General features: G+C 39.8%; 1 protein-coding gene across 1 annotated transcript; it reads left to right on the top strand.

The window, feature by feature from the left end:
- The first annotated feature begins 51 nt into the window (after window positions 1-51).
- Window positions 52-10,537, top strand: mrpl13 (mitochondrial ribosomal protein L13). The gene is made up of 7 exons (XM_086113070.1): window positions 52-401; window positions 1,257-1,380; window positions 2,020-2,113; window positions 2,696-2,756; window positions 4,061-4,147; window positions 6,121-6,242; window positions 10,109-10,537. Exons 1-7 carry the CDS (start codon window positions 375-377, stop codon window positions 10,131-10,133), a joined length of 540 nt encoding a protein of 179 aa, XP_085969196.1. The 5' UTR covers window positions 52-374; the 3' UTR covers window positions 10,134-10,537.
- Window positions 10,538-16,736: the final 6,199 nt, after the last annotated feature.

Below are 16,736 nucleotides of genomic sequence, written 5' to 3'. Positions count from 1 at the left end.
GTAAGGAAATGAAGTGGTGCGTAGGCTTCTCAACAGAGTTACGCGCCCTCTTTTGCCGCAGGAAGGAAGCTGAAGTATGTGTGATGTCAAAATAAACCCGTAAAGAAACTGCCATTTCATTCAAACGTGATACATTTTCAAAAACGTTTTTTGATGCTGAATATTTTTTTCCGTGATTGTAACACCATACTCTACCTAATTATTGTTCATTCAAGTAAACAGCAAGCATTACGTTTATGGAGAATGTCGTGGACATATAGGATGCGGAACATTTTTTTCCAACACTGCGTTTGACACGAGTAAATATCCATAACGCACCTTCACTCACGTTGAGGGTCAAAACGATATGAAAATGATTTTATAGTGTTATCAAAATGTCAAGTTTCTCTCGATCTGCCCAGGTAATGACTTTACATATTTCATATACGTGTAATGCTGTTCATGTTGTTAGATTTAATATACAGCCCAAGATGTCATTTATCTTGCTTGCTATGCCTGTACCTATAGGATAGGTAGGAGATAAATATTGTAGATATACGACGAATGTACTTTATTTATACGTGAGGGATTAAGCATTAGTAGTCCCGTTTATTTGTGTCTTGTTTTTATATTTAATGATCAACTAAACTATAAACGTAATCGGTTTATCGGGGTTTTTTCCAAATTATTTTATGCTATTTGAATCCTAATTTCTGGACAATATACACTTTGTGTCACCTAGTCGTTTAATTACGGCAGTATAAGATAAAATCCACGGATTAACAATGATATGATGCGCGGAGTCAATTGTCACGTAAATAATAATGCTGCCTTCGACGAAGGGTGGACATCGGATTCCTCACACGCGGATTGTCCTAGTTCCGACCTCAAAGCGTTCGTGGCGAAAATAAACAATAAAGATGGTTGATTCCGATGAATTGTTTTTATAGTTCATCACAACACATTCTGACCTCCAGAAAACCATCTTCATAATTTCATTAATTTATATCAATAAAGTAGTATCGTATCTTCAAAGCATTACATTCATTTCACCTAAAAACTTGATGCAGGGAGACAACGGCAGATCTTCACGTAGTCGGTATAAAGTACGTTGTGTTACAGGAAAGTAATCTGCACAACTAAATACATGTAATAAGTAAATAAACAATCTTCCAAATTATGTTTCTCCATACAATGAAGTCTTTGAAAGATGACAGTGGTCTGGTTTCATTGGGATAACACCATGTAGTCTTGCAATTTATCCCTCCATCTTTTAGCAATGGGCCACCTTTGCTCGCTCGTGGTTCCTGATCGACGCCAGATTGCAGCCTCCTGGGAAAATAGCCACCATGTGTGCTGTCAGGCTACAAGGGAAGCACAAACCAATTTACCATGCACTCAGTGAGTTATTCCACAACACACGGACACCTGTGATTTATTGACAAATTCTTTTGATCATAAATTAAATTAAGTTTATGTTTTAGAATAGTATGAACCAAAAAAATACTGGAGCACCTTTTCAAAGTTGTCAAAGTTATTTTCAGTGTCTCTTTTTCCACATATAAACACGTACATAAATGTTAATCTTATGGGAACTGTTTGGCATCCTCATTTGGCTAGCCCGCCTCACAGTCAAGGGTTCACAGTTTGAATCTTGACTTCGACCTTTCTGTGTGGAGTTCCATGTTCTCTCCATGATTACATGGGTTTTTCCGGGTCAATCCTCCCACATTCCAAAAAACGAGCACGTTAGGTTAATTGAAGACTCCAAAATGTCCATCGCTGTGAATCTGGGTGTGTTTGTCTGTATGTGCACCTTGACTGACTGGTGATTAGACCGTGAGTAGTGTGTACCCTGCATGTTGCCCAAAGACAGCTGGGCTAGGTAACAGCTCGTCCGCAACCCTTAAAGGGATGAACTTGGCAAGACGGATGGATGGATTGGTGATAGTAGTAAATGGCACATGTTTTATTTTTGTGCCCGTCAACATATTGTTGTGCTGAACTTTGACCGCAATGTGCCCTCTCCTCTATGTGCAGGTGACTGTGGTGACCATGTCGTGGTAATAAACAGTAAACACATTGCCTTCTCTGGGAACAAATGGGAGCAGAAAGTCTACTCATCACACACTGGGTGAGTGAAGGTCAAACGTCTCATTTAGAAAGGTCCACTAAATTATGCAACCACCGAGATCATCAAGTGCGCCATGCTAATTATCCAAATCAAATTAATTGCTCTGAAAATTATTTATTTACTCCAGATATTGTGTCTTTATTATTCTGTCTACTTTTTTGTTTGTTTGTATGCCCCCAGCACCATGCACACACACGTACATTTTCCCTCTGTTTCTGCATATTGAAAACGCATATTGAACGTTAATCATCATTTTACTGACGAATGTATTTATTTTCCCCCCAGTACATTTCAATGGGCATCAATTATATGCAGAATGTCACCATTTGTGGGCTGTCCTGGGCCAGATCCCGATGAGAATAGCGGAGGTCCACTGAAAACTTTTTGTGATGTTTTTTGAGGGTGGTGTGCCATGAGGTTTTTCCCAATAATAAAGTTCGGGAAACAATTCTCTAGAAAATAAGAGTTTCACAACAGTTTCCTGTTGTGTGCAACATTTACAAGCAAGGAGCAAACATGTTTCTCAGAGCTCATAAAGCGACAAACTCCTTACTGAATGTCTTTTCGTTGTCTTTTTCAAAGCTATCCCGGGAGCTTCAAACAAGTCACTGCTGCTCAGCTTCATCAAAAAGACCCCAAAGCTGTAAGCACCACACAAACCTGACAGTACACACACCTTCCATTTTTTCACCGTTCATCTTAAAGGTTATTTTTTATTAGCATATTGATTAGGTTGCACACTTTACAGTATACAGGTGACCAATTCTGAGTGTACGCCGGATTCATGGATAATCATATTAACCCCCAAAGGGAAATTCTACGTACTGGTATTCATGGGTTCATGTTTCCAGACATTGCCACTTAATAATATAACGAGCAGCAGACTGTTGGGTGGCATACAATACAGCTGAACTCTGCAGTTTGAAGGTAGAACAGCATCTGTCACCATTTTACTGTAGATTTTTGTGATGTCATAATTTTAGCTTCCAACATCTTCAGAAGCATTGAATGGCGCTCTCCCCTTTCAGAAGGAGAAGAGGAGCTTAGTTGTGGCAATGGCAACCACGGATCTTCTTTCATGGCTTATAATGTGAATGGACCAGCCAGAACACTTCTACTGTTCTCACATTTTTGTTCATTATTGTGTGCAGTCGTTGTGCAAATGTACATTTTCCCAAATAATGTGAAACAAATGCATTTAAATTTTATAACAGTGCATAGTTAAAATATAATAATAATAATAATAAAAAGTGCAATATGTGTAAAATGAATTTTTAATGATTGAATAAGTATTGCAAATAGTTTTCTATATGAGCAATACTCATGTTATTCCTGAACAGTGTTCTTAGCGTGTTTTGTAAACATTTGCAGATTTTCTTTTGGGGGGGGGGGGGAATTGTCTTTTTATAAATCTTCTTCTTCTCCTTTCGGCTTGTCCCTTTTCAGTGGTTGTCACAGCGAGTCATTAATTTCCATCTTTCCCTGTTCTCTGCATCCTCTACTCTGACTCCAACTACCTGCATGTCTTCCCTCACGGCATCCATGAATCTCCTCTTTGGCCTTCCTCTCTGTCTCCTACCTGGTAGCTCCATCTCTAACATTCTCCTACCAATGTATCCACTGTCCCTCCTCTGTACATGTCCAAACCATCTCAGTCTGGCCTCTCTAACTTTTTGATTAATTAAGCAACCAATTAATTAATTAATTAACAAACAAACAGATATACACACACACACACATATATATATATATATATATATATATATATATATATATATATATATATGTGTGTGTGTGTGTGTGTGTGTGTAAATATATATATATATATTATGTACATTTTTATTTGTTGGATTTGTCTAATGGATAAAACAAAAAAAATGTTTATACAAAGTCACTCTTTTTTTTCTTGTTTGCTATACTACTTTGAAACATTTCTTCTCCCACCAGATCGTGAAGTTAGCCGTAAACGGCATGCTGCCCAAGAATCTGCACAGGCGTACCATGATGCAGCGCTTGCACATCTTTCCTGAAGACGTACGTACACATCAGCACTTAAACGCATCTTAAAGTCTGCTGTCAGAAGCTAAATACACTTTTTTTTCTTTTTTTTTTTTACAATTGATCAAATTTGAATAAGGTAAGACATATTTTCAGATCATTATGAAAAGGTAGACTTTTGACCGATTTGTATTTTTTTTCTTTACTGGCATCACCACTTTTCTCATACAACTTTAAGACTTTTTAAACCAAAATTTCTCAAGATGAAAATCATCTTTATGTTGGACACCACACCACACAACACCACACGGAGAACCCGATCCCGTGCATGTACTGTAGGTGCACAAGAAGAGTTGGCCGCATGAAAAGACCAAAACAATGCTGCACCTCTTTAGCTGGGTGAAGTGGGGTTGGTGTCTTGCTCAAGAGCACCTCAACAGTAGTTAGGAAGCAGACTAGCAGCATCTCTCCAAAACTATTTGCTAGTTTTGCATTTTGTAGTGGGACAGCAATTGGTTCCAAAGCACCCTTAGAAATAATGTGAGTTATTCCCAATAATATTAAGACATCTCAAACTAATAATTTGTCCTACTACAAAGGTACTATTTTTAAACGTTTCTACTATAATTCTCATTGTGTTTCTCTTTTCAGCGTTGTCCCAATAGCCCTGTTTTCTACACATTCAATTACCACAACCTTTCGAAACGTTATTTTTGTTCTTGTAGTATCCACTACGTGCAGTAGGTGGCGCCATACGACTGAGCCTTGCTTACATATACGGCTTTAACTTTGATATGACGACGGACAGACATGATCAGTCAGATATTTGAAAAGATTAAAGAGTGACAGGGGAGCTGGGACCAATGTAATTTTCACGGCAACCCCATCATGATGGTTTGGCAGCTGATTTTGATCACATTATTATAAGTCTTTCATGTACTAGCCTTATAAAAAAGTTTCATAGTGGGGCATGCTAGTAATTCCCCCAAGTGGCGTGTGAAGTGTCTATTTGATGCCATGGAATTTTTGTCTTTGGCTTTGTTGGCGCCCTGAATGAATATTTATCTCCACCCACCTTGAGTCATTAATAAGCTGTTGGAGAGTCCTTGGAGACTAATACCTTAAGGTCGTTCAAAGGTTTAAAAGGCACCAATAGCTCACTCGGTAAGGACTTGACTCAGAGGTGTGCATAAAAAGTAAAAGTTTTCCTGATTGGCGTATTCATGTGGAAATTAGGGTTGCTCATTGGAGACCTGCCAGTTTCCTCCCTGAGCACTAGCGAGTTGCTCATGAGCAAGGCACAGAACCTCCAGTTCTCCAGGCTTGAGCACCCCGCTAAAGATTGTCCACAGGGTCCTTTTACAGAAAAAAATATATAGTGAGAAGAAAATAAACTGACACTTTGGATAAAATCACAATGTAGTACACTAAACATACTTACTTCTCAGAAAATGAATACTTCCTTCGCCGTTATCTCCACTTAGTTTTGTTTTTTTTTTCGTTATGTCAGAGCAGAAATGAGCCAATGTTAGCCATGTTATCTGCCTTGGTGGCACTGGCAAGCCCACCATATTAATTTTACCGGGGAAAACTGGGAGTAACAAACAGCTTGAAGCACACTTAGCATCTTACATGGACAGCTGCTCGATCAAGAGTCTTCTTTTCATTTCTTTAAACTAGTCATGTTATATGGCAGTCCTCGATTTCTTGACAGCAAATGTGAGAGCAAGCACTCAGGAAACTTTCAAAACAGTGCTACAGTAAATGTAGGTGGGTTTTAATAAGTTTAAAGTGTGTTATAGCTAAAATTATTAACTTTTTAGTTTCCAGATCTTCACCTATTGTGTGTGGGTGGATTCTGAAACGTATGCCCCACAATAAATAAATAAAACAGAAAATAAAATAAAACAACTGTGTTTCGTTTCGGTGTATTGCCATTGTTTCTCCACATCCCTTCATTTATCAACATTCTCCTCACCACCTCGCACGTGGTCTCTGTCCATTACTAGGAGCTCCCCGACGACATCCGAGCCAACCTGACAGAGGAACTGCCTCAGCCCAGAGAAATTCCCAAGAAGCTCAGCGAATACACACAGGAGGAAATCGATGCCTTCCCCAGACTCTGGACACCGTATGTGCAAAATCACACATGCACGTTTGAATACAACATGACATGAATGCTGCGACAGACTATAATACATTGGCCCTAAAACAGCGTCGTGTTTTAAGCACAACAAGGGGTCCGATGTTGGTGTTGATGGCCATTTCAGTTGATGCTATCAAACTCTTGGCTGCTGTTTAGGGAAAGCTCCAGATGGATAAAAGTGCTGCAGCTGCTCATGTAATAAAGAAATGGAGCTAACTCAGGCTCTCCAGAGAGTCTTTAGTGGCAACGTAATAAGGCTAAACAGATAAATCCAGTGGAACCCCAGAAGTTTAATGCCTCAAAACGTCCAACGAGTTCAACCACCATTTGTCTTATCAGTCAACAAAACGTGGGTTGTCAAACCATCAATTACCATGCGTGACGTCCGGTCGTCAGCTTAGTGAGTATCTGATGGTGTGACTGAGCAAGTGTGTTTTTGGGTGCCATCACAAAAGGAAGAGTTTTAGCACAAAGGGACATGAGGAAGAGCGATGATAACCAAGGAACCAGCTGTGATGTGATTGCGGTTGTAAAGTGCGTTATGGTCAATACAATCAATTAACATCTGAATCCAATTTAAGTATGACAAGGATTTAATCATAGCAATACTTATAAAATACCTCTAAGGGCCAGTAACACCTTACTGCTCCCTCTCCATTATGCATTAGTTCGGCATTCATTTAAAGGGTGAGTGGCTTGACTTTATTTTAGTTTTATTACAGAGAGTCGAACCTCTTTTTACACCTGTATGACAATGAAGAAGGCTTCTTGGAATAGATCTGGGCTCTGGCCTGCCTTTCCAAAGCCATTCTTGATTACCATATTTTTTGGATTATACATCGATCCGGATTATAAATCACACCAGCCAAAAAATGCATAATTAAGAAGGAAAAAACATATATAAGTCGCGCTGGAGTATAAATCGCATTTTTGGAGGAAATTTATTTGATAAAATCCAACTCCAAAAACATACATGTCATCTTGAAAGGCAATTTAAAATAAACATAAAATAGAGAACAACAGGCTAAATAAGTGTACGGTATTCTAATGTTACATGACTGACATGCCTGGTAATGTCAGTAACGACGTAATATATTAAGAGTTACTCAGCTAACTCTAGCATAAATAACATGCTAACAAGTTTACCAAACAATCAGTTTCACTCCAAATCACTAAATCCAATGGAATCTTCATCCTCTGTGTCACTTTTAAACAATTCCCCCAACTCGGAAGGTAGACGATGCGCCGCTTCCTCTTCTACGTCGCTTATGTCAGACTCATCGTCGATTTACCAACACAGTCCGAGAGCGCCCTCTTGTCGTTTAATGTGCAAATAACATGTGAAATGACATAATCGTATGTTAATAATTTCACACATAAGTCGCTCCAGAGTATAAGTCGCACCCCCGGCCAAACTATGAAAAAAAACTCAGATTTACAGTCCGGAAAATACGGTAGGTTGTATACTTGTAGTCATAGGCTGCTCTGGAATGTGTTTGGAGCAAAACTTTGCTGCATTTGTTTAATATGTCTTTGTTGTTTCGGTTGCACTCTGTGACTACCTTCAGTTTCATTTGTATTGTCTGGTGGGTGCTGGCTTTGCTTTCAATGGATGCCACTTGTTATTTTGCAGGTCTTGTTCAGACAGGTGTTGTGACAAACTTTGAAGAGGCTGGAAATGTCTCACCAACCTACATTTTTGTCAGAGGGGCAGCATAATCATATTGATGGCTTGTCAGAGTATTTCTGCAGGATGATGACAGTGATGCCCGAGTTGGTTGTCATCATGGGAACAATGTCACGATGTGGCCCCGCGCGTAGGAAACCTCCCTTCCTGTCGGGTCATTGGCCAGCCTCCTGAGTCATTAACTTGCCGCTTGTTCTTTTTCCATTCCAACTCATCTTCTCAGCACCCTGCTGCTACTTCTCAAGAGTTGTCGTTTTTTTAACACGGACTCAATCACTCTCTCCAGGCTGATGAAAAGTAAAGGCTTGACAATGCCCGAATTAAAAAGGAGACCGGTTAGGCTTTTTTTTTTTAAATTTAAAACAGTTTGAGAAGGTTTCTGACATGATTCCATTAAAATGTACAAAAGGAAAATATATTTTCTGCTTGATCAAAGGAATGACTTGTAGCCAGTCACAAGAAGGAGTCATGTCATATTAAAAATATTATATATATACTGTATACTGTATATATATATATATATACACATATATATACTACATCCGATTGTCACGTACTTGGGACAAGTGAAATCAAGCAAACATGTATTTTATGCAGATGCCATCTTCTCCAAAAAGATTTCAATTCTATCACTTAAAACATCATTTTGTGTTTGCAGTGGACCCTCACATTGCACAGTGAACATCATCTTATTCCCTTATTACCCGTTTTTTGTTTTTTTTAATCCAGTGGTCGCAACCACTTTTACACCTGTTGTCAACAATTCAACCCCACCAACATTAAAAGCGAGTGTCCATAAAGATTAAAAAATCACTTTCAGCCAAATTCTACTTGTCTCTCAGCAGTGGTGTGGCGCATGACATATCAACACAAATACCCCATGTATGCCGGTTGTATGCTAATGCTAACCGAGGCCAGCACCGAAGCTCTCCTTATTTTTGTGCTTTGACAAGGGGCATTTATGTAAATTAACCCTTTTATAATGGCAAAATTCAGAACGGCTCGCTCATTTTCTGTGAAGGGCAGAAAACAAGAGATTGATTGCAGCCATACGATAAGTGTGAGATTTACTCGAAGGAAAAAATAAAACTGTATGATTTGTGGAGGGTCTGTGCTTCTCTTTAACATTTCAAGTTGACCTTTTAAAGTGCACATGAAGAAGCTTTCCAAAATTCGGGGTGAGAAGCCCAAACGGCTAAAATGCGGTAAGCAGGTTTCCTGATTTATCAAGCAGACGCACGAGGACGTTTTGAAATCATGATTGTTGAAATAAAATAGTGGCTGTTGTTATTCAACATTAATTTGCAGCTTTGTATACTTATTGACATCCCGGGGAAGAAATTGGTAATTTGAGTCTCATGTTGAAAAACTTTGACAGGTGCTGAACCATAAATAGTTGTTTCAACATCTCAGGTCAACAATTGCATGCTGAGCTGAGAGGTGACTGAGTGCACAATGCGCAAGCCCTGCCCGGTCGGCCTCTGCTCAGTGTCCATGTGTGTGCGCGTGGTCATAAATGAAAGAGACCCTGCTCGTGTTTACTGGTCGAGCCTTCAGCCAATTAGTATCGCGCGGTGCGGTCGTCAAGGACAAGTTAAAACTGCTTTGCTTAAGAGAGGGGCCTTCGCCTCGTTAATATTCACTCTGTCTTTTCCACTCATTTTACTTTCTGTGTGTGTGTGTGTGTGTGTGTGTGTGTGTGTGTGTGTGTGTGTGTGTGTGTGTGTGTGTGTGTGTGCGCGCGTGCGGGCGGGCGGGCGGGCGGGCGGGCGGGCGGGCGCGCGCGCGCGGTTGGGGTCACCGAGGGCGTTTTTATTCATTGCCCTTTATGAACACATAGTTAATATTCTCTCAGGAACTGAGCAGACACACTCAATCGCACAAATGCTCTGACAGGAATAAACAACATAAACATCAAGCTATAATCGAAAGAGCTGCCATTAAAACAAAACACGCCACCTGATATCTGACTCGGCCCTGGAATTCAAGATGAACAACAGTTGGAAAAAAATATGTTGTTGTGCTTGGCACCATTTTGAAATTACAACAACAAAAAAAAACATGGATAAAAGTCATCTATCACCTTCCTCTTCACCCCATGTGTGACCTTCGTGCCTGCTCTAATGTGAAATGCGTTTCTTTCCGTCTTCTCTCCAATCCGCAGACCTGAAGACTTCAAGATGGAGTGAGGAGACAAAGGAGGCTGCAAGAATGCCACAACGCTACATGAGTGTCGTGTTTGCAGAATTACGACTAATTCACCTGCGGTTGTGTTTAGGCGCTGCACTTCTCTTGTTGACTTTTGACTCCCACGCATTCTTGACTTCTCACCAATTAAAGACTAATTAGAGATGAGTAGAAACTGTTAATGTGGCAACATTTAGTTTTTCTTTATGTGTTCCGTGTGTGTGTGAGATCGTTACACATGTGTTGCAAACTAGACAAAAAAAATAATTTGACCATTGTTTTGAGGGCTCAAACATACAGTATGAGCATGTGTAACGTTCACAAACAATAGCAGTATCAATTGTTGTATCATTACAGATTTATTGGTTGTAAAAGCCAACAAAATAAATCCATTCATGCAATGAGACACGTTTCATGTTCTCTTAAAAAAAACAACAACAACAGAAAAGATGCGGGTCGCCTCACTGCTCAAGTTTTGTTTTTGTGCTTGTGGACGAGTCCCAACTGGTTTTGTTAGACTGCGAACTGGAATTAGTTAGGAGGGTCAAGACCAGACTTGGCATGAGAACAATCACAAAAAGTAAACAAATGACATCAATAGCAGGGCGACCGGGTCTCTTGCCAAAGCAACCCCTATCATACATCATGTCGTATTTAAAGTTACTCGTTTTTTTATTTTTTTTAAGTGACTTTTTTTGGTCGTTATCATCCTATGAGAGGATGTTGGTGCATTAATTACAGATGGAAAGCCCTTTTTGACTTAAAGGTTCAATGTGACCCCCCAAAAAAACTGTGCGGCGATCTCCCTCACAAACTTTGGAAATAACATATTTAAAACTCGGGCGGCCCGGTAGTCCAGTGGTTAGCACGTCGACTTCACAGTGCAGAGGTACCGGGTTCGATTCCAGCTCCGGCCTCACTGTGTGGAGTTTGCATGTTCTCCCCGGGCCTGCGTGGGTTTTCTCCGGGTACTCAGGTTTCCTCCGACGTTCCAAAAACATGCATGGCAGGCTGATTGAACACGCTAAAAATTGTCCCTAGGTGTGAGTGTGAGTGTGCATGGTTGTTCGTCTCTGTGTGCCCTGCGATTGGCTGGCAACCGGTTCTGGGTGTCCCCTGCCTACTGCCCGAAGACGGCTGGGATAGGCTCCAGCACCCCCCGCGACCCTAGTGAGGATTAAGCGGTTTGGAGGATGGATGGATGGATATTTAAAACTCGAACCGTTTTTTTTTGTGTGTGTGACTTTGGTGTGACCTCAAAAACACTCTCAAACTCAGTAGCTCACATGATAGGTGTTGTACTGTACTAAAATGCTGCACAAGTTGAAGTGATGACAACACTAACATAGAGTAGCAACAATAAAATTTAAAGCAAGAAGTATGCGTTCCACAGTGGTCAGGTAACCTGGCGAGGGTTTAGATGCATTCTGCCAAAGAGACTTAAACAACACACCACCTGATAAAGGTACCCAGAGAGTTGTATTTTTTCGGTGGGGCTGTACTTGTAAAGTTGAGAGCCACTTCAGTCGAATGTGTGTAATTCCTATTGGTCACCAGTAGATGGCGCCCTTAAGATCTTGTCAACACCGTCGACGATGGGCGCGAGCCTCTTGCGAGTTTGCGGTCGAATTTTACAATGATTCTTACTGCTGCTAGCTGACATTGGAAAGCGAAATCTGGTTTACTGTTTCCCCCTGCCAATGGCGGGCCCTCTGCTGGAGTTTGAGACCGAAATGTTTTTGACATGTTGATCGATATACAGTGAATACTTTGAGGGGGAAAAGTTATCGGGGCCCTCAGAAAGTCATCTGATGTTTCCTCCCCAATCTGAAACGAAATTTGATTTCACCGCGATCCTTTGGGTTTTAAGGGTTCTTCAGTCACTGTCCCAGATGGGACCAGCAGAGAGGACCCCGCAAGCATCCAGACGAGACTTGCGTCTCAACTATTCCAGCGGAGTTGCCCTGATCAACAAACATCTTGAAACAATGAATAAAGTTGGCTTGCATGTTTTGGTAGTGTGCGTAATGGGTGTTTTATTTGCACTTTATTTACGATTGTCAAGAACGGGGGTGTCAAACATATGGCCCGCTGGCTGGAACCGGCCTGCAAGGAGGTTTGATCAGGCCCGCAGGATCATTTAAAAGTGGAAAAATGCATAAAACACGAAATGAATATTTTGAATAAAGTGCAATTCATGGAATATCCGCTAGGGGACACACTGTTTTCATCAGAGGAAAAGACAACATTGTTTTGATCAGAGAAGAAGACAACAGCAGCCTCAGGCTGTCAGCGAGACAGACCCAACACAGCAGACGCGATCAAGGACATGTGAATACTTTATTCTTTACACATATTATAGCACTCTCCTTAGTTTGTAAGGTGTAGGCAGGGATTACATTTCGATTTTATATGCTCGTGTAAATGGTTTAAAAATTATTTTCTTTATACAATACAATACAATACATGTTGATTTACATAGCGCTTAAATCTCATTTAATCTTAAAAGTGCATGACAGTATTTTTCAAGACCAATTACTTGTTTAGGTTTCGTGCCTTTGTACAGTCAGTGGGATCAATTGCAATGCACATACAGTCAAACCTCGGTTTTCATCCATAATCCGTTCCAGAAGGCTGTTCAAAAACCGAATTGTTAGAAAACCGAAACCATGCTCTTTTTAGAATAAAAATGTTTATTGAACTCATCTGCTCACAATGTAAAGAAACACGAGGAAGCATCACTTCCTCGTGTAACGAAGGCTAGAGTAGTCAAATGGTGCATTTAAGTGTGCTCAGTTTGTTCGAGAACCGAAATTTGTTCGTCATCTGAGGCATGAAACAATCAAAATTTTTGGTCAAAAACCGAATTGGTCGAGAACCTAGACGTTCGAAAACCGAGGTTTGACTGCATGTGAATGATAAAAGTAAATTGTACATTTGTCTAAGGAAATCTTAGGTGCTTCATGAAATGTTTTGTAAAAGATTAAATTTCAACATTTTCCTAGTGTTCTTGTGCATCTTTAGACCAAAACAAAGGAAAGACATATTATTTGGTTATTTATAGCAGAGTATGGTATAATTTCTAATGGTCCGGCCCACTTGACATCAAACAAGGCCCCAAGTGGCCCACAATGTGAAATGAGTTTGACACATGGTCGTTTTTCTCGACTAAAAACGCCTGACTATACATGGTCGTTTTTTTCGTCTAAAAACGCCTTACTATGTATGCATGGTTGTTTTTTTTCGGATAAAAACGCCTTACTATACATGGTCGTGTTTTTCCGATAAAAACGCCTTACTATACATGGTCGTTTTTTTTACGGCTAAAAACGCCTTACTATACAAGGTGTGTTTTTTTCGGGTAAAAACGCCTTACTCTACATGGTCGTTTTTTTTCGGGTTAAAACGCCTTGCTATACGTGGTCGTTTTTTTCGGCTAAAAACACCTTACTATATGTCATGATTCGGTTTGGGACCAACAGGTGGCACTGTTGGGCTCCCCCTGCAGCTGCACACCTGTTGGTCATTAGGTAATTAGTGTATAAAAGGACTCCTGCCCGAACACTCAGTGTCGGGTCATTGTTAGCTCTTTGCTACTGTCATGTTCGTTTGTTTGCTGTTCCTTTGCTGCTGTCAGGTTTGTTTTGGTCATGTTTTGGTCACGGTTCTGTTTTAGCTTCAGTTGCTATTTTCGTTTGCTACTTTGGACTATGATTGTTTTTGGATTTTGTTTTCTCTGTGTTTTATCAATACACTTCTTCAAGTACACCCTGCTCCTCCCTCCTGCCTGCTTTTTGGGGTCCACCACCACCACGCAACGTGTCACTATATAATCAGTCATTTTTTTCGGCTAAAAACGCCTTACTATACATGGTCATTTTTTTCAGCTAAAAACGCTTTACTAGACATGGTCGTTTTTTTCCCCGCTAAAAACACCTGACTATTCATGGTTGTTTTTTTCGGCAAAAACGCCTTACTAAACCTGGTCGTTTTTTTTTTTTTTTTTGGGCTAAAAATGCCTTACTGTACATGGTCGTTTTTTCTTAGCTAAAAATGCCTGACTATACATTGTCATTTTTATTCAGCTAAAAACGCCTTTACATGGTAGGGTTTTGTTTTTTTGGGCGAAAAACACCTTACTATACATGATGGGTTTTTTCCCCGATAAAAACCCCCTACTATAGATGGTCGTTTTTTTGGGGTAAAATGCCTTACAATACATGGACGTTTTTTCAGCTAAAAGCGCCTGACTATACATGGTCGTGTTTTTTGGCTAACAATGCCTTCCTGTACATGGTCGTTTTTTTCGGCTAAAAACACCACACTATACATGGTGGTTTTTTTCCGACAAAAATGCCTTACGATTCATGGTTGCTTTTTTTGCTAAAAACGCATTTCTATATATGGCCGTTTTTTTTCGGCAAAAAACGCCTTACTATATATCGTCGGGTTTTTCGGCCAAAAATGACTTACTATACATGGACGTTTTTTTCGACTAAAAATGCCTAACTACACGGTTGGTTTTTTTCGCTAAAAATGCCTGACTATACATGGTCGTGTTTTTTGGCTAACAATGCCTTCCTGTACATGGTGGTTTTTTTCGGCTAAAAACGCCTGACTATACATGGTCAGGTTTTTTTTTTCACTAAAAACGCCTTAGTATACATGGCGGGGTTTTTTGGGCTAAAAACGACTGACTATACATGGTCGTGTTTTTCAGCTAAAAACGCCCTACTACACATGGTCATTTTTTTTCGGCTAAAAACGCCTGACAATAGATGGTCGTTTTTTTTGGGCTAAAAACGCCTTACTATACATAGTCGTTTTTTTTCGAATAAAAACGCCTTACTATGCATGATCGTTTTTTCCCGAAAAAAACGCCTTACTATACACGGTCGTTTTTTTACGGCTAAAAACGCCTTACGATACAATGTGGGTTTTTTCGGCTAAAAACGTCTTACGATACATCGTCGGGTTTTTCGGCTAAAACGACTTACTATACATGGACGTTTTTTTCGCTAAAAATGCCTTACTATACATGGTGTTTTGTTTTGTTTTTTCGCTAACGCCTTACTATACATGGCGGGTTTTTTTCGGCTAAAAACGCCTGACTATACATGGTCGTGTTTTTTGGCTAACAATGCCTTCCTATACATGGTCGTTTTTTTCGGCTAAAAACGCCTGACTATACATGGTCAGGGTTTTTTTTTGCACTAAAAACGCCTTTGTATACATGGCCGTTTTTTTTGGGCTAAAAACGACTGACTATACATGATCGTTTTTTTCGGCTAAAAACGCCTTACTATACATGGTCGTTTTTTTCGGTCAAAAACGCCTTACTATAAATGGTCGTTTTTTTCGGCTGAAAACGCCTTACTATACATGGTCGTTTTTTTCGGCTAAAAATGTCATCCAAAAATGCCTTACTATACATGGTCATTTTTTTTAGGCTAAAAACGCCTGACTATACATGATCGTTTTTTTCGGCTAAAAACACCTTACTATACATGGTCGTTTTTTTCGGTCAAAACGCCTTACAATACATGGTCGTTTTTTTCCGCTAAAAACGCCTTACTATAAATGGTCGTTTTTTTCGGCTAAAAACTCCTTTCTATACATGGTCGTTTTTTTGGGCTAAAAACGCCTTACTATACATGGTCGTTTTTGTCGGATAAAACGCCTTACTATACATGGTCGTTTTTTTCGGCTAAAAATTTCGTCCAAAAACGCCTTACTATACATGGTCGTTTTTTTCCGCAAAAAAATTCGTCCAAAAACGCCTTACTATACATGGTCGTTTTTTTCGGCTAAAAACGCCTTACTATACATGGTCGTTTTTTTCGGCTAAAAATTTCCTCCAAAAATGCCTTACTATGCTTGGTCGTTTTTTTCGGCTAAAAATTTCATCCAAAAATTCATTCCTATACATGGTCGTTTTTTTCGGTCAAAAACGCCTTACTATATATACATGGTTGTTTTTTTCGGCTAAAATTTTCGGCCAAAAATAACTTACTATATATACATGGTCGTTTTTCTTCGGTCAAAAACGCCTTACTATACATGGTCGTTTTCTTCGGATAAAAACGCCTTACTATACATGGTCGTTTTTTTTCGGCTAAAAACGCCTTACTATACATGGTCGTCTTTTTTCGGCTAAAAACGCCTTACTATACATGGTCGTTTTTTTCGGTCAAAAACGCCTTATACATGGTCGTTCTTTTCGGCTAAAAACGCCTTACTATACATGGTCGTCTTTTTTCGGCTAAAAACGCCTTTCTATACATGGTCGTTTTTTCGGACAAAAACGCCTTACTATACAAATTCTTTTTTTTCGGCTAAAAATTTCGTTCAAAAAGGCCTTACTATACATGGTCGTTTTTTCGGCTAAAAAGCCCTTACTATACATGGTCGTTTTTTTCGGCTAAAGATTTCGTCCAAAAATTCCTTCCGATACATGGTCGTTTTTTTCGGTCAAAAACGCATTACTATACATGGTCGTTTTTTTCGGCTAAAAACGCCTTACTATACATGGTCGTTCGTTTCGGTCAAAAACACCTTACTATATATACATGGTCGTTTTTTTTGGCTAAAAACGCCTTACTATA

Source organism: Hippocampus guttulatus, chromosome 6 (assembly GCF_054856545.1).
Source record: "Hippocampus guttulatus isolate MCC_2025c chromosome 6, RoL_Hgut_1.0, whole genome shotgun sequence".
NCBI lineage: Eukaryota > Metazoa > Chordata > Actinopteri > Syngnathiformes > Syngnathidae > Hippocampus > Hippocampus guttulatus.
This window is presented reverse-complemented; position numbering and strand designations above follow the sequence as displayed.